Consider the following 17994-nt stretch of genomic DNA (forward strand, 5'->3'; position numbering starts at 1 on the left):
GTTTGAGAATCTAATAAAAAATATCAGATTTAGCCTTATTTAATGATTTTTAGTCATAAACCTTAAAATTCCATAATAAACGTTTGTTTTTTAATAATTATGTTAAATATAATTCTGAACGCACAAGTTAAGTCGACGCAATTTCAAAACGCATCATTGACATTTCATACGTCAGAAATGTCAACAAAAATTTTACTTGATAACTTTTGTTTTTTGTTATAATATCGTAAAAAAATGAGTGGTTCCAGTTGATGAAGATGATCTAACGCCTGTGGATGTTGCACTTTCCTCGCTATAGTGAGGGGAAAAGTTTTGTGTTACACACGGGTGCAAATGTATTTTACTTCTCGTGTGTTAAAACACTCGCTACGTTCAGGATTCTATTTTAGAACCACTCGCTTCGCTCGTGGTTCAACTATAGAATCCTTTCGCTTGCTCGTGTTTCAATTCCACACTCGCGGGTAAAATACAACTTTGCACCCTTGTATAACAAATAACTATTTCTGTACTTGATGTTAATTCACTAATCAAAAAGTTTTTTTCATAAACATGCCGAAGATCGAAACCACGTCTTTGTTATTAATGTATACCTACATCTGTCACAACATTGCGTCTATAAGAACATAATCAATTAATAACGTTATCTCTGACTCGCGTGTCTCGCTCGTGTGATATATTTCGCATTGTTGCGATACCATTATCTACTATTGATGTTGTAATGGGGTTGGCAACTGTCAAAGGTTTACATAGATGGCGCTATAATAGTTTGCCTCTTTTTCTATAAGACTTGGCTTAAAAGGGCTGGCATCCAGGGCATAAAATTCCAGTAAAAAAAAGTTTTTGTGTGGTTTTATGAAACAACGATGCAAGTAAAACTATTTCGGATTGTAGGCATTACAAATACAAATACAATTTTTTTATTGTTTGAATGTGAGTGGTTATAAATGGTGGTAGGGTTAGTATTTGGTTACATCACAATCAGCCTGAATTTGGCGTACAATACTCTTTGACTCTCAATGTGCATGTCATTAAAACCTATAAAATTAAAATAAAAGTATAAAAATGTCAGACAAAAAAAATAAGTATTAGTAATAATAATAGAGAATAATAATAACAGGTCAATGTCATGCATACAGAAAAGTGGTAACACATAATTTTCATAACAATTTTATGTCAAGCTAATACAGTACCTAAAAAGTAATAATAATAATAAAATATTATAACAGTTATTAGGCGTTGGTGGATACAAAGTGTTCATTAACCGAGTAGAACATTTTTTGTAAACACCACTTAAATAATTTGGTTTTAAAACCTTGACAATCCAAGGATTTTAAGTCATTTGGCAAATGGTTGAAGATTTTGACAGACATGAAAAGAATAGATTTTTCAAAATGTGCAGAATTATGACATGGGTAACTGATATTGAGTCCATGGAATTTAGAAGTTGACCTAGGGTTAGATTTCATGATGTTGTACTGACTAATATGAGTTTTCACAAAGAGACATGTTTCGTAAATGTATAATGTGGGTAACGGAAGGACTTTTAATTTTTCGAATTTAACTGAAAATCGGAAAATTATTAAATTTAGGGTATTAAAATCGCGTTTTTAATATATATCCTCTTTAATTATCTTACTTAGGTATAATATACTTTAAAGGAAGTCCCAACCTACTACCTTGTAATGTAACATTTTATTAATGAAATACATTGAGAGTCAAAGAGTATTGTACGCCAAATTCAGGCTGATTGTGATGTAACCAAATACTAACCCTACCACCATTTATAACCACTCACATTCAAACAATAAAAATTTGTATTTGTAAAATATTTTCATTTTTTTTTTCATTTCCTTTTTTTTAAAAGCTCAGTAATTCAGCTACTCAACAAGGAATGACTCTGTAATTAATTATTAATATCGCTTACTTATCATACGCGAGCCAAGGACATAAAACCGGTATAAGTAAGCTCTCCGATTACCCATAGGTTGTTAAGATCTCACGGTCACGTTAAACTGGGGTTTTGTAACCTTAGTCCAATAATGATGCTTATTTTAAAGACTATGAATAGTCATGATGTGATATGATACTTACCACCATAGGTGTTGGCGTTGACGATGCCCCTGTCAAGCAAGCTGAGATATCACATTTCGCCCTGGTGAATATATAACTGATGTAACTAATGACATAAGCATCACATTTGGCCCTGGTGTAACTAATGACAAATCACATAAGGCAACGGTGGTGTAGATGATGTAAGTGATGTTATGATACATACCTCCATAGGTGATGGCGTTAACAGTGCCCATGTCAAGCAAGCTGAGCTGCATATCACATTTGGCCCTGATGAAGATATAGCTTCTGGAGCTGGTGACAGAGACAGAACTACAGAAGTTGGTGAGAGTGTATAGTCAGTGATGCTTACCTTCATAGGTGTTGGCGTTAACAGTGCCCATGTCAAGCAAGCTGAGATATCACATTTGGCCCTGGTGAATATATAACTGATGTAACTAATGACATAAGCATCACATTTGGCCCTGGTGTAACTAATGACAGAAACATCACATAAGGCGACGGTGTGTAGATGATGTAAGTGATGTGATGATACATACCTCCATAGGTGATGGCGTTAACAGTGCCCATGTCAAGCAAGCTGAGATATCACATTTGGCCCTGGTGAATATATAACTGATGTAACTAATGACATAAGCATCACATTTGGCCCTGGTGTAACTAATGACAGAAACATCACATAAGGCGACGGTGGTGTAGATGATGTAAGTGATGTTATGATACATACCTCCATAGGTGATGGCGTTAACAGTGCCCATGTCAAGCAAGCTGAGCTGCATATCACATTTGGCCCTGGTGAAGATATAGCTTGTGGAGCTGGTGACGGAGACAGAACTCCAGAAGGCGGGGAAGGTGCACAGCATCAGCGCCACATTGAAGCGGCCGGAGCCCGTGGCAGCGATGGCCGTTTCGAAGTCTGATGGCGGTTCTGGTACTAAAATATACCGAAAAAGTAAGTTAAGGACATTTTCCCAACAATTACGTATTTCTATGCTTAACATGAACTGTTTTGTGTACTTATACTTAGTCGTTTTTTTTGTAATGAAGATTTTGACAAACACACACACACACACATTTAATGTGGATAAAATTGTATTAGCAAAATATTTATTAAGACAATAAAAATAATAATACAAACTAGGTATAAATAAACTTAAAATAAAGGCCCTATAAATAAAACACGTCCTCCAAGTAAAGATTGGGGTCCTCCAATAACCTCATTCCATTAGCAAAATAAAATTGTATTTCTGCTTTTGTTAAACTACAACTTGTTGCTACGGAGGAGCGGGGCTTCCTGATACAGGTATAATATACTTAACAGGAAGTCCCAACCTACTACCTTGTAATGTAACATTTTATTAATGTAATAATTTTTTTTTTTCAAACGTGAGGGCTTTCGAGTCCTTACTCGAAGACTTAGATAAATAGATATATCTGTACCAGCACTGAACCATCCAACCATTTTATGTTATATATTCCTCAGGGAAACGGACTTGTTGTTTAACAACCGCATTGTAAATAAACACAAACGTGCACGTACGAGTAGGTAGATTTAGCCGAAAATTAGTGCGCGAAAACAAAAATATTATTCTCGTGTTGTCAACATCTGATTATGAGTCATCCGTAATCCAAGATACAAAAATGTGCTATTTACAAAGTTTACTGACCATTCCTGTACAATACTTGTTTAAAGCCTGGTTTTCTATCTTGGTGTTAACAAAGATAGATATAACTCCGTAATAGATGGATACAGTCTAAGGAAAAAACGTGCCTCGAAAATCAAGAAAATTTGATTCTCGTTCAGAGGGCGCTACTAGTTTTGGCCAACTGTCGTACAGTTGGCGTTGACGGTTTCGTTTGTTACGTTTGTTATTTAACAATTTTAACACATATCAGTGAAAGAACATGGGTCAAAATCATAAAAATAATTAATGCAAATAAAAAAAATCATTTATCTATATTTAAATACATTTTATCGTATTTTTATAAATCTTCATTTTTAGTTTTAAAGTGTGTCGACAGATGGCAGTGAATTTACTGGGGTTACAAAATTTACTATGACAGTACCGCTCTAGTATAAGTTACTCTATGGTATTAAGAATCTAGGGCGGTCAAAATATACCTCCGTGTACGGAAAAGGTATACCTACAGGTAGGGTTGCCATCCGTCCGGGTTTCCCCGGATTTGTCCTAGTTTAGAGGGCATCCGGGGAGCGTCCGGGCCGGGCTTCATTTGTAGTCCGGGTTTAAAAGTTTAAAGTCTTTAAACCTGTTGACATGTCCGGGTTCTGAGCTCTAAAATCCGGGGTTTTCACGCGTCTTTTCCTGGTTACCAAATTTTAGAGATGGCAACCCTACCGACAGGTATCAAGAGTAAACATGGATGTATGGCGCGCGGTGTGAACTATAATTAAACTTTTCAGATACCAGCTCAATGTTACGTTTAACTGTTTTGCACTTTGCTGGATTGTTTGGGCATGTTACATGTTATCTTTCAGAATTATTGCCGCTTCACATAGCATTGCATTTGTACTGTCAATAAAATTAATTATAGATAATAGTACATTTCGATGCTAGTGCGGAAAGTATGTCATTACATCACGAGTACCGAGATATCTTGCCACGAGCCGTAGGCGAGTGGCAAGACTCGGGACGAGTGAAGAATGACATATCCGCACGTGTATCTAACGACGCTTTTTAACACAGTTGCGAAAAAATAAGAAAAGCAACAAGTAAGGAATGGAATTCGAAACTTTTATATTATTAATTCTGTGACACTGACATCATTGACATTGACATTATGAAGAGGTGTTTTTCTAGCTTTTATTCGACTAGAATAGATTTTGTTATTATTATTGAACTTAAATGAATGTTTTTTTTTCAAATGCATGTTCTATAAGACAGAAACAATTGTAAATATTAAACATTGTACTATTATTACCTAAATATCGTTATTTACGATTATTTGTGTATCGTATATTTATAAAAACAATATCGAATGTTGCCTTTGGAAACTTAAAACATTCTTGCAGTAAGAAAATACGCCTCTTCTTTGACAGGCGTTCCGTTCCATTCAGACAACTTATTAAGAACGGTTTTTCAGCATTAAAAAATAAACGTGTTATAATACTTATAATGATGAAGAGGTAAGTAATAAAATATGAAATATGCATATTTTTCGTATTCTTACATTAACAGTAGGTTTTTATGTTGATTACGACGTTTAAAGGAAACTAATATTAACACTCATCAATAAGTAGTCATGAATTGGAACGAGTAAAAATTTTAAAATTTTTTTTGAGCAACTGTAAAAAGTATCATTAGATAAAGAGCCAACGTTCATAACTTATTAAATTCAAGTCTTACAATCCTGGGAGTTTATTATCACTACATTTACGTGTTTCATTACAAACAACGGCTGTCTTATTTTAACCAAGAGCCCGAATCAGATTTGGCAACTTCTGAAAGGCGCTGGCGCTGATAGGATGCACGTGAAATTAATAGTCCTATTCGAGTTTTAGTTATTCGATCTGTTTCCGATATGATAATGATCTATCAGTGCCAAAAATGACGTTTTTGGCTGAATAAATGTCACTGTTGACACTGTCAGATCGGTATCATATTGGAAACAAATCCAATAACGGAAACTCGAAGTCTGTAAAGTGCAAGTGGAAATAGTGCGCGAGATGCGCGCCAATCACCAAGGCAATCGTCAAGGTGTTATCAAAACCATTTCAAAACCATCACAAGTTGTAAATTTGAATCGGGCTCCAGGTTAGTTAGTAGGTAACAAAACAAATTTACTTGGCACTTAAGGATGACTCACGTTAGACCGGGCCGTGTCCGGGCCGGAGCTTCCGGCGCTTACTTTTTACGTGATGCCTTCCATAAAAAACGAAGCGCCGGAAGCTCCGGCCCGGACACGGCCCGGTCTAACGTGAGTCATCCTTTATAAACTGAAATAGATATCATACACTAAAGAAAAAGTGACCAAGTCCACTGGTGGCCGAGGCGGGAATCGAACCCGCGTCTTCAGCTTACGTGGCTAACGTCCTGACCACTAGACCACCCGGCCAAGGCGGTACCAGTCCCAAATTCTCTGGTGTATGCTATCTTTGAAAGGCTATTAGGCGCCTTTGACCAACTCTAACCTAAGACCCCGCGTACAATTTTTTGTACATATTCCACAATCTATTGTGAATTTTTGTTGAGTAACTAAGTAAGGGTTCCAAATTCAAAAACAAAACAAATGCTTCTGGGTCTCAGGAGGAGGGCAAACACAAATCAGAATATTTCATAAAAATTATTTGATGATTTGTTCACTAGTTTCTTATAGACCGCGGGCCAGGAACAGATCTCCATGACCCATCGCCTCCCGGGCGAAAACTCGTATAGTGGTTAACGGCTATTTATGATAAACCCCCGTGAACGTCAGCTGCCGCTCCGTTGGTGGGTTGAGGAATGGCAGCAAATAGTCTATAAAAAAATTTAGTCATCGCCTCCCGCTTGATACTTTGTTAGATGATAGTTTAGATGCTATTGTGAATAAACGAAATCGTCAACCAATTGTATCGCTGTGGAAAGACCGTCAGCTGGTCACATGAACATGTAAAAAAGAAAATTATTTTTAGTCATCGGCGTCATCGCCTCCGGTTTCATACTTTGCCTATGATAGTTTAGATGCTATTGTTAATAAAACAAATCGTCAGCCGGTTGTATCGCGGTGGAAAGACCGTGTTACGCGTTTCGGTGGCTGTCATTCCTCAACCCACCAACGGAGCGGCAGCTGACGTTCCCGAGAGTTCATCATACATAGCCATTAACCGCTATACGAGTTTTCGCCCGGAAGGCGATGACTGAAGAAATTTGCGCCTGGCTCGGCACTGCACTGTAAAGTGTTGACGAAAATTTAGTCATTATTAGTATAATATTACGTACTTGGTAACATAGTAACTGTTGATTCAGTGCATACGACCCCGCTGTGCCATTTACCTTTGATTCAACGTAATACATAGCCTTGGAACGTTATAATACTTTTGTTTTACAAGGGGGCAAAGATGTTGTTTAAACGCTCGTGCTAATATTAATACCCGAAAGATTCCAAAATTGAACCAAGAGCGTAGGGGTCTCCATTGATTGACATAATTATTGAAAGTCATAATGTAATGATTGTCTTATTATCATTAGTCATAATTTGGTTTTTCGTTTTTCAGGATTTTTTTTAAGAGGGGAAAATGCTTTACGCATACCACCCGGCGCGGGGACGGGCCGGGATGGTTATGTGGGACTCCCTGTTGTGGGCTAATGAGGCCCCAGGTGTACCCATAAAACAAACCTTACCTAACCTAACCTATCTATAGGATAACCCGAGGAAAATCCTGAAAAGTTAAAGTTAAAAGGTTTCAGAATTATGACTAATGATATGACAATCATTACATTATGACTTTCAATAATTATGTCAAACAAAGGGACCCCAGAGCGTAGCAAGTGGTTCGAAAAGTGGAATCTTGAACGGGGTTTCAAGGCACGAGGGTTAAACAAATTTTGCCACCGAGTGAAACACAAAATTCTTCACTACACCAACGCGAGGAAAATACCGTAAAATATGAAACAAAATTTGCGGAGAGGTTTGATTGCCAGTACTTGAATCACTGTCAGATGATTCACGTGCTGGTGTCCAAGCCTTCCTAAGGCTCGACCGGGCGTTATTGTTTAGGTTAGATTTTAAGTAATATTTATGATTTTATTAATTAATTTAATTTTAATGTTAATTTTAACTTTGCTATAATTTTATTATTTAATGTAATGTCCCAATGTAATGTGATATGATCCTAAGTTGGTCGAAATAAATGATTTAATTTATTTATTTATTTAAAATAAAACAAATCGCGGCAAACGGAAAGTGTTAATGCTCAACGATTTTCAGCTAACATTATAATCGCATTAACCGGAACTCTATTTTCAACTCCTTCTGCTTATAATATTAGCAAAGAGGATATAATAAATAGAGCGGTTGTAAATTCACTGCCATCTATCGACATACTTTAAAACTAAAAATGAAGATTTATAAAAAAATACGTTAAAATGTATTTATAAATGATTTTTTTATTTGCATTAATTATTTGTATATGATTTTGACCCATGTTCTTTCACTGATATGCGTTAAAATTATAAATAACAAACGAAACCGTCAACGCCCTCTAAACGACAGTAGGCCGAAGGTAATAGCGACATCTGATCGAGAATCAAATATTCTTGATTTTCGAGGCACGTTTTTTCCTTAGACTGTATCCATCCATTACGAAGTTATATCTATCTTTGATATTAGTTATAAATTGTTGAGCAATACACTTTTCGTCAGTCGCGACACATGTGACATCTATTGTCGAGTAGCAGTACTGATAGTTCCGCTACTTGACGCTAGATGTCGACTATGAAAATAATAGTCTTTTTGTAACAAAACCGATGTATGGAGTGAGCACTCTATGTCTTCTTAATTCTCTATGGTTTCAATTAGCGTTTTCCATTAACGGTTGTCATCTTTCATCTTTGCTATAGGCACCCAAAAGTGGAACACCTGGTGATATGATGACCTAGCAAGTCTAGACGAAAAAAAACTATTTAAGACTGTTTTAATATTTTGAACGCCAAAAACACTTAATGTTGTCGTTACTACTGGTGCTCACAGCGCCAAGGACAATAGGCGTTATGGCGTACGATGTCAAAGTAACCTTCACACTTAGAAGTAAGGTTTACATTAGCTCGCTTGCGCCCGGAACCTTGGCATGTGTGACGTTTTTAGGGTTCCGTACCCAAAGGGTAAAAACGGGACCCTGTTACTAAGACTCCGCTGTCCATCTGTCCGTCTGTCCGTCTGTCTGTCTGTCTGTCACCAGGCTGTATCTCATGAACCGTGATAGCTAGACAGTTGAAATTTTCACAGATGATGTATTTCTGTTGCCGCTATAACAACAAATACTAAAAACAGAATAATATAAATATTTAAATGGGGCTCCCATACAACAAACGTGATTTTTTTTGCTGTTTTTTTCCGTAATGGTACGGAACCCTTCGTGCGCGATTCCGACTCGCACTTGGCCGGTTTTTGTTTATAACGTTAAGCGTTCAAAGGGTTAAATGCTAATAAAAAGACAATAAAGCGAGTAATTACTAGTCAAAATCCTTCTAAATAATCTCTTTGACGTCACCTGCACCAAATGGGCACTTTCGGCATTATAAATTATAAATACTTTACAGTTAAATAACCATTCGAATATAAAGTGCGAGAATGACATTCGCTCAGTTTCATTACAATCGCTTGAAGAGCTTGGACGAATTCATAATTCATTTAAACCAGTATAAGAACTATATTGAACTACGTTTATTTTGTTATAGGGCAAAAGCTCAGCACTGGGCCTAAGCAACAGCTCTACTCATCATTGAAAATCTATCAATGAGAACATAAGCTTAGGTTATAGCCTGGCAATACGCCAGAGTCAACCACTGACACTATACATCAGTTTATCTTTATCACTCGAATTTTGTTATTTAACTGGGTGAGAGAGACGGCAAGAATTATGGCGGTTATGTGGAGTAGACCAGTCTGAGACGTATTTTGTTTTGATGTACGGTTTTATGGGTCAATTATTTAACGTACTTAACCTTGTTGACGATTTTCCACGGATATTTTTGTGGGAGACGCGGACGTGGTCTAATACAACACACATCGTGGTCTACATGTACCAAGAGAAGAGAAGCAACTTTGGTACAATATGATGTACCAATGCTGCATTCAACTGCTGTGTATATACTCGTTTGTGGGCTTTTTAAAAATGTATTACAAGCTTATTTTAGTCATACTTAAATACCAGTAATTAGGTAAAAAATAGTATATTTTTATCTTATAAATATACTGATGATAGTAAACATTTTTGGAACAATGAAAGTCCCCAATATTCTCTCGATATACCTATCATTTAATTAGGTAAAAAATAGTATATTTTTATCTTATAAATATACTGATGATAGTAAACATTTTTGGAACAATGAAAGTCCCCAATATTCTCTCGAGTTTCAATCAGTTTCTATAAGAAATCAAACCTATCATTTAATTAGGTAAAAAATAGTATATTTTTATCTTATAAATATACTGATGATAGTAAACATTTTTGGAACAATGAAAGTCCCCAATATTCTCTCGAGTTTCAATCAGTTTCTATAAGAAATCAAACACATGTGTGCATTCCTTCGCAGATTTCACGCTTTGCTTTTCCACGATTCGCAGACTTCGCGATTTATTTATAACAGAAATAGTTATTTACGATACAAGTGCGGAAAAGAGGAAATCCGAAACGAGTGGCGATAAATTAAAACACGACCGCAGGGAGTGTTTTAAATCGACACAAGTTGCGAATTACCTATTCGCACGTGTATCGTACAACGTTTTACAGTACACATGGCCCTTTAAACTTTCGACATATGCACGAAAAGTGCTCTTTTACGCGCTAGTGCGAGAAAGTAGCACCATATGTATTGTAAAGTATTATTCACTTTTAGTTTCATATTGGTCACGAAATAAAAGAATGAGCGCGACTTTCTCAATCAAAAGAAAGCTTTTAAAAGTACTAGTGCTTGTTTCATAAAATATGCGATGCTGCAGGTAAATATCGAAAATTGTGTAAGAACCTGCGTCATATATCATAGTTATAGTTTATAGTTACAGGCGTTACCTTGAGGGCACTTCAGTGTCAGGTCCCCGGTCGTTCACATTCCGTGTATTTTTGTTATCAATGTTCTTGAGGAGACACGTTAACGGGCGTCGCTTTCCGAGTTTTAAGAGAAGGTATTGACATGAGTTGGGTTGTATGATAAGAATATTCTTTATTGCTTCCCAATATGGAAAATAATATGACATAAAAATATATAATATGATGTAGATATTTATCAGTACGGTTTTTACTAACTATTATTTTTAGTCGCTTTTGGCGACATGTTTCAGATTCTTTGGGAATCCATCCTCAGGCACGACAGTACGACGTACAACCGCCGCGGACACTCGTGCCTGAGGATGGATTCCCAAAGAATCTGAAACATGTCGCCAAAAGCGACTAAAAATAATAGTTAGTAAAAACCGTACTGATAAATATTTTGAAATATGTCTCACGATAGTTTAAGTGCGAATATGATGTAGATTTAAATGTTTTTTCTTACGATTGGTTTTATATTTTAAAGCAATGAAAAGCAAGGTAAATTGGTTATGAAAAATTACCATCAAAGTTACTCCTTTTCATTGTTTTCGAGTGTGTTTCTTTTCCATCATTTTATTTTGATGGCGCATTATTATTCTATCTAAATAAAATAAAAATTAAAAGGTACCTACTTACTTGAATTTAAATTTAAGAAAATATATGTTATCTAGCGTGAAGTTATTTAAATTGTGTTTAGTTTATGTGGATTGTAAGTTACCTCTACTGTTACTACGTAATATACTGCTAATAAACATGCTGTTACTGTTTGAAGAATCTTCTTGCTTGTTTAGACATCAAGTAGAAAAATTACAGACATCAATATTTACAATCAAATACACGTATTGTTCGCTACAGGTAGATGTAATACTCAATATCAATTGCATCACATTGCACTGCACTAGGTGATATGATAATAGTTATTTGTTATACAAGGGTGCAAAGTTGTATTTTACCCGCGAGTGTGGAACTGAAACACGAGCAAGCGAAAGGATTCTATAGTTGAACCACGAGCGAAGCGAGTGGTTCTAAAATAGAATCCTGAGCGTAGCTAGTGTTTTAACACACGAGAAGTAAAATTCATTTGCACCCGTGTGTAACACAAAACTTTTCCCCTCACTATAGCGAGGAAAGTGCAACATCCACAGGCGTTAGATCATCTTCATCAACTGGAATCACTAATTTTTTTACGATATTTTAACAAAAAACTGGAAATTCTGTACTTTTACGTGAGAAGATTTTAAGTAAAATTTTTGTTGACAATGTTGACATTTCTGACGTATGAAATGTCAATGATGCGTTTTGAAATTGCATCGACTTAACTTGTGCGTTCAGAATTATATTTAACATAATTATTAAAAAAGAAACGTTTATTATGGAATTTTAAGGTTTATGACTTACAATCATTAAATAAAGCTAAATCTGGTATTTTTTATTAGATTCTCAAACCATTTATTTAATGATAATTAATATCGAACGAACCATTATTATGAGCGTTTTACGTTTTGTTATCTGTCAAGCTACTTAAACACGCTCCATCCAAGGTCAAATTACTTTCCCCACTAGTGGATAAAATGCGTTTTTCCCCGCTTGTTTTAAAGGATAAAATACGGCTTTCCGAGCTAGTGAGGGGAAAACAAAATAATTCCTTCGGAAACAAATCACTTAACCTTTCATATGTCATCTTCCTCGCGTTATCCCGGCTTTTTTGCCACGTCTCATGGGAGCCTGGGGTCCGCTTTGGCAACTAATCCCGAGAATTGGAATAGACACTAGTTTTTACGAAAGCGACTGCCATCTGACCTTTCTAACCCAGAGGGGAAACTAGGCATTGGGATTAGTCCGGTTTCCTCACGATGTTTTCCTTCACCGAAAAGCGACTGGTAAATATCAAATGATATTTCGTAAGTACATAAGTTTCGAAAAACTCATTGGTACGAGCCTGGGTTTGAACCCGCGACCTCCGGATTGAAAGCCACACGCTCTTACGGCTAGTCCACCAGCGCTTCATATATCATTCAACTTTTAATATACAGGATGAAACCATTGGACAAACCCTGAAATCGCACGTAGGGTTACTTCTCAGGAATGCTCTAACGTTAGTATTTTTTTAATAAGAACAAAAGATAAAAAAAAAACTATCAAGATTTCTAATAATCGACAACAAAAAGAAACATACTGTATTAAACATTGGCAGTGCTTTTGACAATTTGTTCGAACATTTCGACATTTGTCAAAAGTCAGAATCTTATTAGTGTCATAAATAAAAAAGATAATCATACAGGTCGATGAAGGTTTCATACTATGTATGACCTCAGGAGCTATTAACACATACAGGCTGCTCCAAAGTAAAAAAATCGTAATTGGTTAATTTCTTCGTAACCGCTACACCAATGTTATGATACTTTGTATACTGGTTCTAAATACCCTAATGCATATGTACATTTCGGCTGTGTCCAATGGCTAGGGAATGGTAACCTATCCCTATACATATCCTATCCCTAGTAGGGATACTGTATATGTGGTAGGCAAATATATGTGACGTTTTCAACCAAAAGGTACCACATTGTCGCTTGTTGATAAGGTTGATTTCTAATTGAAGCTATATGGAAATAGCGCCTTACTGACAAGCGACAATGAATACCCTTTTGGTTGAAAATGGCACATATACCGGTTTAACCTCGGGTGCGCTGTATAGAGCAGAAAAAATAGTTTTTGAAAAAAAAAAAGAAAAACTAAAAATTCGGTCAAAATCCTTATCACACACAGACAAAAGGTTAAGATCCTTAGCGCCACTTGCACCATCCCACTAATCCTGAGGTTAACCGGTTAAACTGTTAACCCAGTGTCATTTTGTACTGGTATTTCCAGGTTTAACCGGTTAACCGGGTGAGTGAATGGTGCAAGTGGCCCTAGTAACAATTTTAAATAAGAGTACAAAAAATTTGTAAACGCATAGACAAAAGACAAACTATACTCTGCTAAACCCACTTTGCCAGTAGAGTTTGCGTAAAATTTTCTAAGGGAGGACAACCGTTCGCGCCTACATTTTTAACTACCTTTTTCTATGAACAATTTTGGGAACACATCAAATAATTTTATTAAATTTAAGTAGTCACACTATTTTATATAAATTATAAACTGTAATTGATGTCATATATTAAAGAAAAAGTGACGAAGTGCCAGTGCACACTGCTTGCCCTTAGAGTTGGTCAAAGACGAATAGTCTTCAACTAGACTTGTATTGACCGGGATATAGACCGTGATTACCTTTTTTATTATTTATGAGCTCCCGATATTCAAAACTCTAATTGACGCCTAGTCCTAATAAAATGGCATATAGTCAAGAAGTTGGGACGGGTACCGCCGTGGCGAGGTGGCCTAGGGGTTCATGGCGTTAGCCGCGATAGCTAAAGACGCCGGTTCGAATCCGGCCTTCACCACTGGAGGGCTTCGTCACTTTTTCTTTAATATCTGATCTATTACAGTTTATACCTTTATCTACTGATGGAAATTGCTTGCCAAACTATAAGTATGAACATAAACATAAATAAACACTTACCATGCGCCAGCTTCTCCAAATTAGACGAGGACAACCCCGTCACCATAAACAGATGGTCGTGAGGAATCTCCTCCTTCCTCCCTGAAGCCTCCAGATCATTCCCTGCCACCATTTTATCAGCAAAAACTGAATTTAGTCCTATAGCGAAAACCCACCGAATTGGCCTGAGGCATTCTTGGAGGCAATGAGATCACAGCTGATCGGACTGAATATTATATCTTGCGCTTGTATCTGGGATGTTTGCGCGGGGATTTTCGTGTGTGAACAGTAAGTTTGCCAGTATTCCTCCGTCCGTAGTGAGGAGAGAAAAGTAGTACACTGAATGTTTATACGTTTACTTATTTAAAATTTATTGCACAATATAAAAATATAAAGTAAAGCCTGACCAGTAATATATGATCATTGTCAAGAGGGCGCTGTTGTTGTGCATGTATAGGGTGACAGTTCAGTAGAGTATGAAAAAATTAGATCCAGTGAAATTCCGCATCATGGCGCGTGATCATATATTCCTGGTCAGGCTTTACAAATGGTGGACTTACTCGTAAATCCTATAGGACATTATCTGCTAGTTAACCATCAGGCCAAACAGAAATTACATTAGTATGTGCTAATTGTGCAGTCATGAAACATAAACATGAAAAAAAAACTGAATAGGTAACATAAAACAAACAATACAGCCATAAATAATTATATACAGTAATATACTTAATGTAATTAGACAACTCTAAGAACAAATTCGCAAAAATCGACGCTTTTGGGATGTGGTGTTGGCGAAGACTCTTACGCATACCCTGGACGGCTATGAGAACCAATAAGTCCATCCTAGAGGAGCTAAAAATCACCATGCGGCTCTCTACAATATGTCAAGAACGCGCACTCAGCTTTTTTGGACATATCATGCGGTCTTAGAAGCATGACCTAGAAAGGCAGATTATCTTGGGTCAAATGGATGGCAAGCGCGGGCGAGGAAAAGCACCCACGAGATGGTCTGATGGTGTGAAGAGGGTGGTTGGCGGCAACATGCAGTGCGTGACTCATGTGGCTTATGACCGCACACTATGGAGACGGAGCATACATGGTCGCGATCCTCAGCAATGAGGGACCGAGGAAGAAGAAGAAGAACAAATTAAATTATTTTCTATGAAAATATTTTAATTTGTATTTTTTCAAGTAGACACACTACTATTTAAACTATAAACTGAAATAAATGTCATATACGAAGACCCAGCCGTGCTTTGTAATTAGACAGATTTGAATCGTCCGTATGCCGAAGCATTACGGGCGACTTTTCATCTTACCCTGCATGAAAAACCCGTTCAATCTTATCCCAACGCACCCTATACATTACTTTATGTATCCAGTGCAAAAAAATACTATAATTACAATGGACAATTAAATCAGTGAGCATGTCGAAAAAATTGCTTGCGCAACATGCGTTTGAACGACAGCGTAGTTTGAGTCTGTTTGAGGCTCAATAGAAGAATATTAAACTCGGAAATCAATTCGTTTTAAAGTATTCAACCGGGATAATTTTTTAAAATTATTTATTCAGGTAAATACACATAATATACAACTTAATTACAAAAGTACCGTTAAACCAGTAAGGTTTGTCTAGGTACACCATCCGCAGTAGATTTGATACAATAATAAAATATAACAACAACATAAGAAAGTTCATAACATGCTCAATTTAAGTAATCTATTATTTAAATTACAACAATCCGACACCGTTGCGATAAATGCGTCTATTGAAGATATTTCCGAAACGCAACAAATTACGGCCGTCTACATTTCAAGTTCGGTGACCACACTTCAATCGTAGAGGGTTGCAATAGTTAGATATCTTTAATAGACGCATTTATCCCAAGTGACGCATTTATCCCGCATGACGCATTTCAAGCGTTAACCTATAAGTATAAAATGTCTAGATTTTGTGAATCAACAGAAATCGAGATATATCAATAAGTTGTTAATGTATGTGTATTGTAACCCCGGGTTAGTGGGATGGTGCAAGTGGCGATTAGTGCTAATTGGGTATAGAATTGTCACTGCCTGCTTTTTCTCTTTTCACTACGACCCGGCTATGTATGGCTCCGCAAACATTTTCAACATTCGATTGTGCCCGTGCACAACAGGGGAAATTATTAATACAAAGAATAAATATTGACACAAATATCGTGTTAATGTGATCTTGATTTCAAATCACATGCGTTATGTTCACCGAGACGTTTGTTTGACTTTGCCTGTCTGTCTGTAAAATAAATTTGAATGAACGATTTCAGTTACGTAAAAAACCTAGTATTTGGTCAAATTGGTTCATGATGGTAATTAGGTTTAGCGTCACTTACGTCATTCCACTAATCCGGGGTTAACCGGTTAAATCTGGAGTGACCATGGTTACTAGTAGAATTTAACACTGGGTTAACGGTTTAACCGCTTAACCCCGGGTTAGTGGGATGGTGCAAGGGGGCCTTAATAATAATAATAATTAGGCCTTAGTGACTTTTATCTCTCTGTACCGATTTTCTTCTCTTCGTACAAACGTAGTTCTGCTCTCATTTTAAAACGACTAGCTAGATTGCTCTGAATCTTTGTAATTACAATAGGATAAAGTATATCTATGTCTGAAATTAGTTAATGTAGCTTCAGATACCATAGTTAAAAAAATACAGCGAATTTAAGTTTTTCATACAAAACTTGTTTTTACCCTATTTCGTTTGTTTTATAAATTGGAGCTAGTTATATAAATAAACTAATTACAGAACTAATAGATATATCTCATGTCCTTGTATGTTCAGAGTTTCATTACAATCCAACACGTAGTTTTAAAATGAGAGCGGAACTAATTTTCACATGTGTAAATTGGTATGATTTTTCAAGTAGGTATTATTTCATTGGGTAGGTACAAAATGTTTAGCTTTTGGTTTTTGGTACTTCGGGCTTGTGTTTAAAAACTTTAAAGGGGCCCACTGACTATCAGTCCGCCGGACGATATCGGCCTGTCAGTTGTTCGGAACTGTCAAATTTTTGTTCTAACTGACAGGCCGATATCGTCCGGCGGACTGATAGTCAGTGGGCCCCTTAAAAGCTAGAACCGTAACAGTTTTTTTAGTCACAGCAATTCCAAATGCAAAAACCAGTCGCGTTGTTGACAAAAACAGTTATAACAATTACAAATCGTTGTGTTAGATGTAAACATCGCTAAATAAAAGTAAATAAAGTAAACGACAGCGGAGTCACATTACGACGATATTTGCTTTGCGTTGCGTCGCAGTTGCGTGGCGGGGGCGTGGCAGGGGAGTGGCTTGGTTGTGGCAAACAAGCGTACAGTCCGTTACTAAGCAATTAATGATCCTATAGAAGTTTGCAACTGTATTTGTGTCACAAGCGCGTCCGATCCCTGAATGTAGTCCAATAATATCACCTTTGTGTTTATTTTGTATAGAGTAAACAATATAGGTTAGTTTGTAGATTGCATATTTTACTAGTCATTTTATACAAATATATAATGAATACTGCAATGAAATACTCACCATATTATTAAAAAAACTCTAATAAAAAAATGAAGCGGACTATAGATATATTAAAAAAAAACCTCTATGGAAAAACTATTACATGA

General features: G+C 36.5%; 1 protein-coding gene and 1 non-coding gene across 3 annotated transcripts in view; both read right to left on the bottom strand.

Moving 5' to 3' along the window:
• Positions 1 to 14569, bottom strand: part of LOC134755352 (synaptic vesicle glycoprotein 2B-like) — a 32230-nt gene extending 17661 nt beyond the window's left edge. Inside the window, exons 1-2 of one of the 2 annotated variants that reach the window (XM_063691882.1) lie at positions 14376 to 14569; positions 2798 to 3004 (exon numbers count right to left, since the gene is read on the bottom strand). In XM_063691882.1, coding sequence (XP_063547952.1) covers positions 2798 to 3004; positions 14376 to 14487 — 319 coding nt within the window. In that variant the 5' untranslated portion in view covers positions 14488 to 14569. Of the gene's footprint in view, positions 1 to 2275; positions 2403 to 2797; positions 3005 to 14375 lie in introns of those variants that run through there. The other variant, XM_063691883.1, reaches the window with a different exon arrangement.
• On the bottom strand, positions 6073 to 6144 carry Trnat-cgu (transfer RNA threonine (anticodon CGU)). The gene has a single exon. It is a non-coding gene; the product is annotated as a tRNA-Thr (tRNA).
• Positions 14570 to 17994: the final 3425 nt, after the last annotated feature.

The sequence above is a fragment of the Cydia strobilella genome, chromosome 2 (genome assembly GCF_947568885.1).
Source record: "Cydia strobilella chromosome 2, ilCydStro3.1, whole genome shotgun sequence".
Lineage (NCBI taxonomy): Eukaryota > Metazoa > Arthropoda > Insecta > Lepidoptera > Tortricidae > Cydia > Cydia strobilella.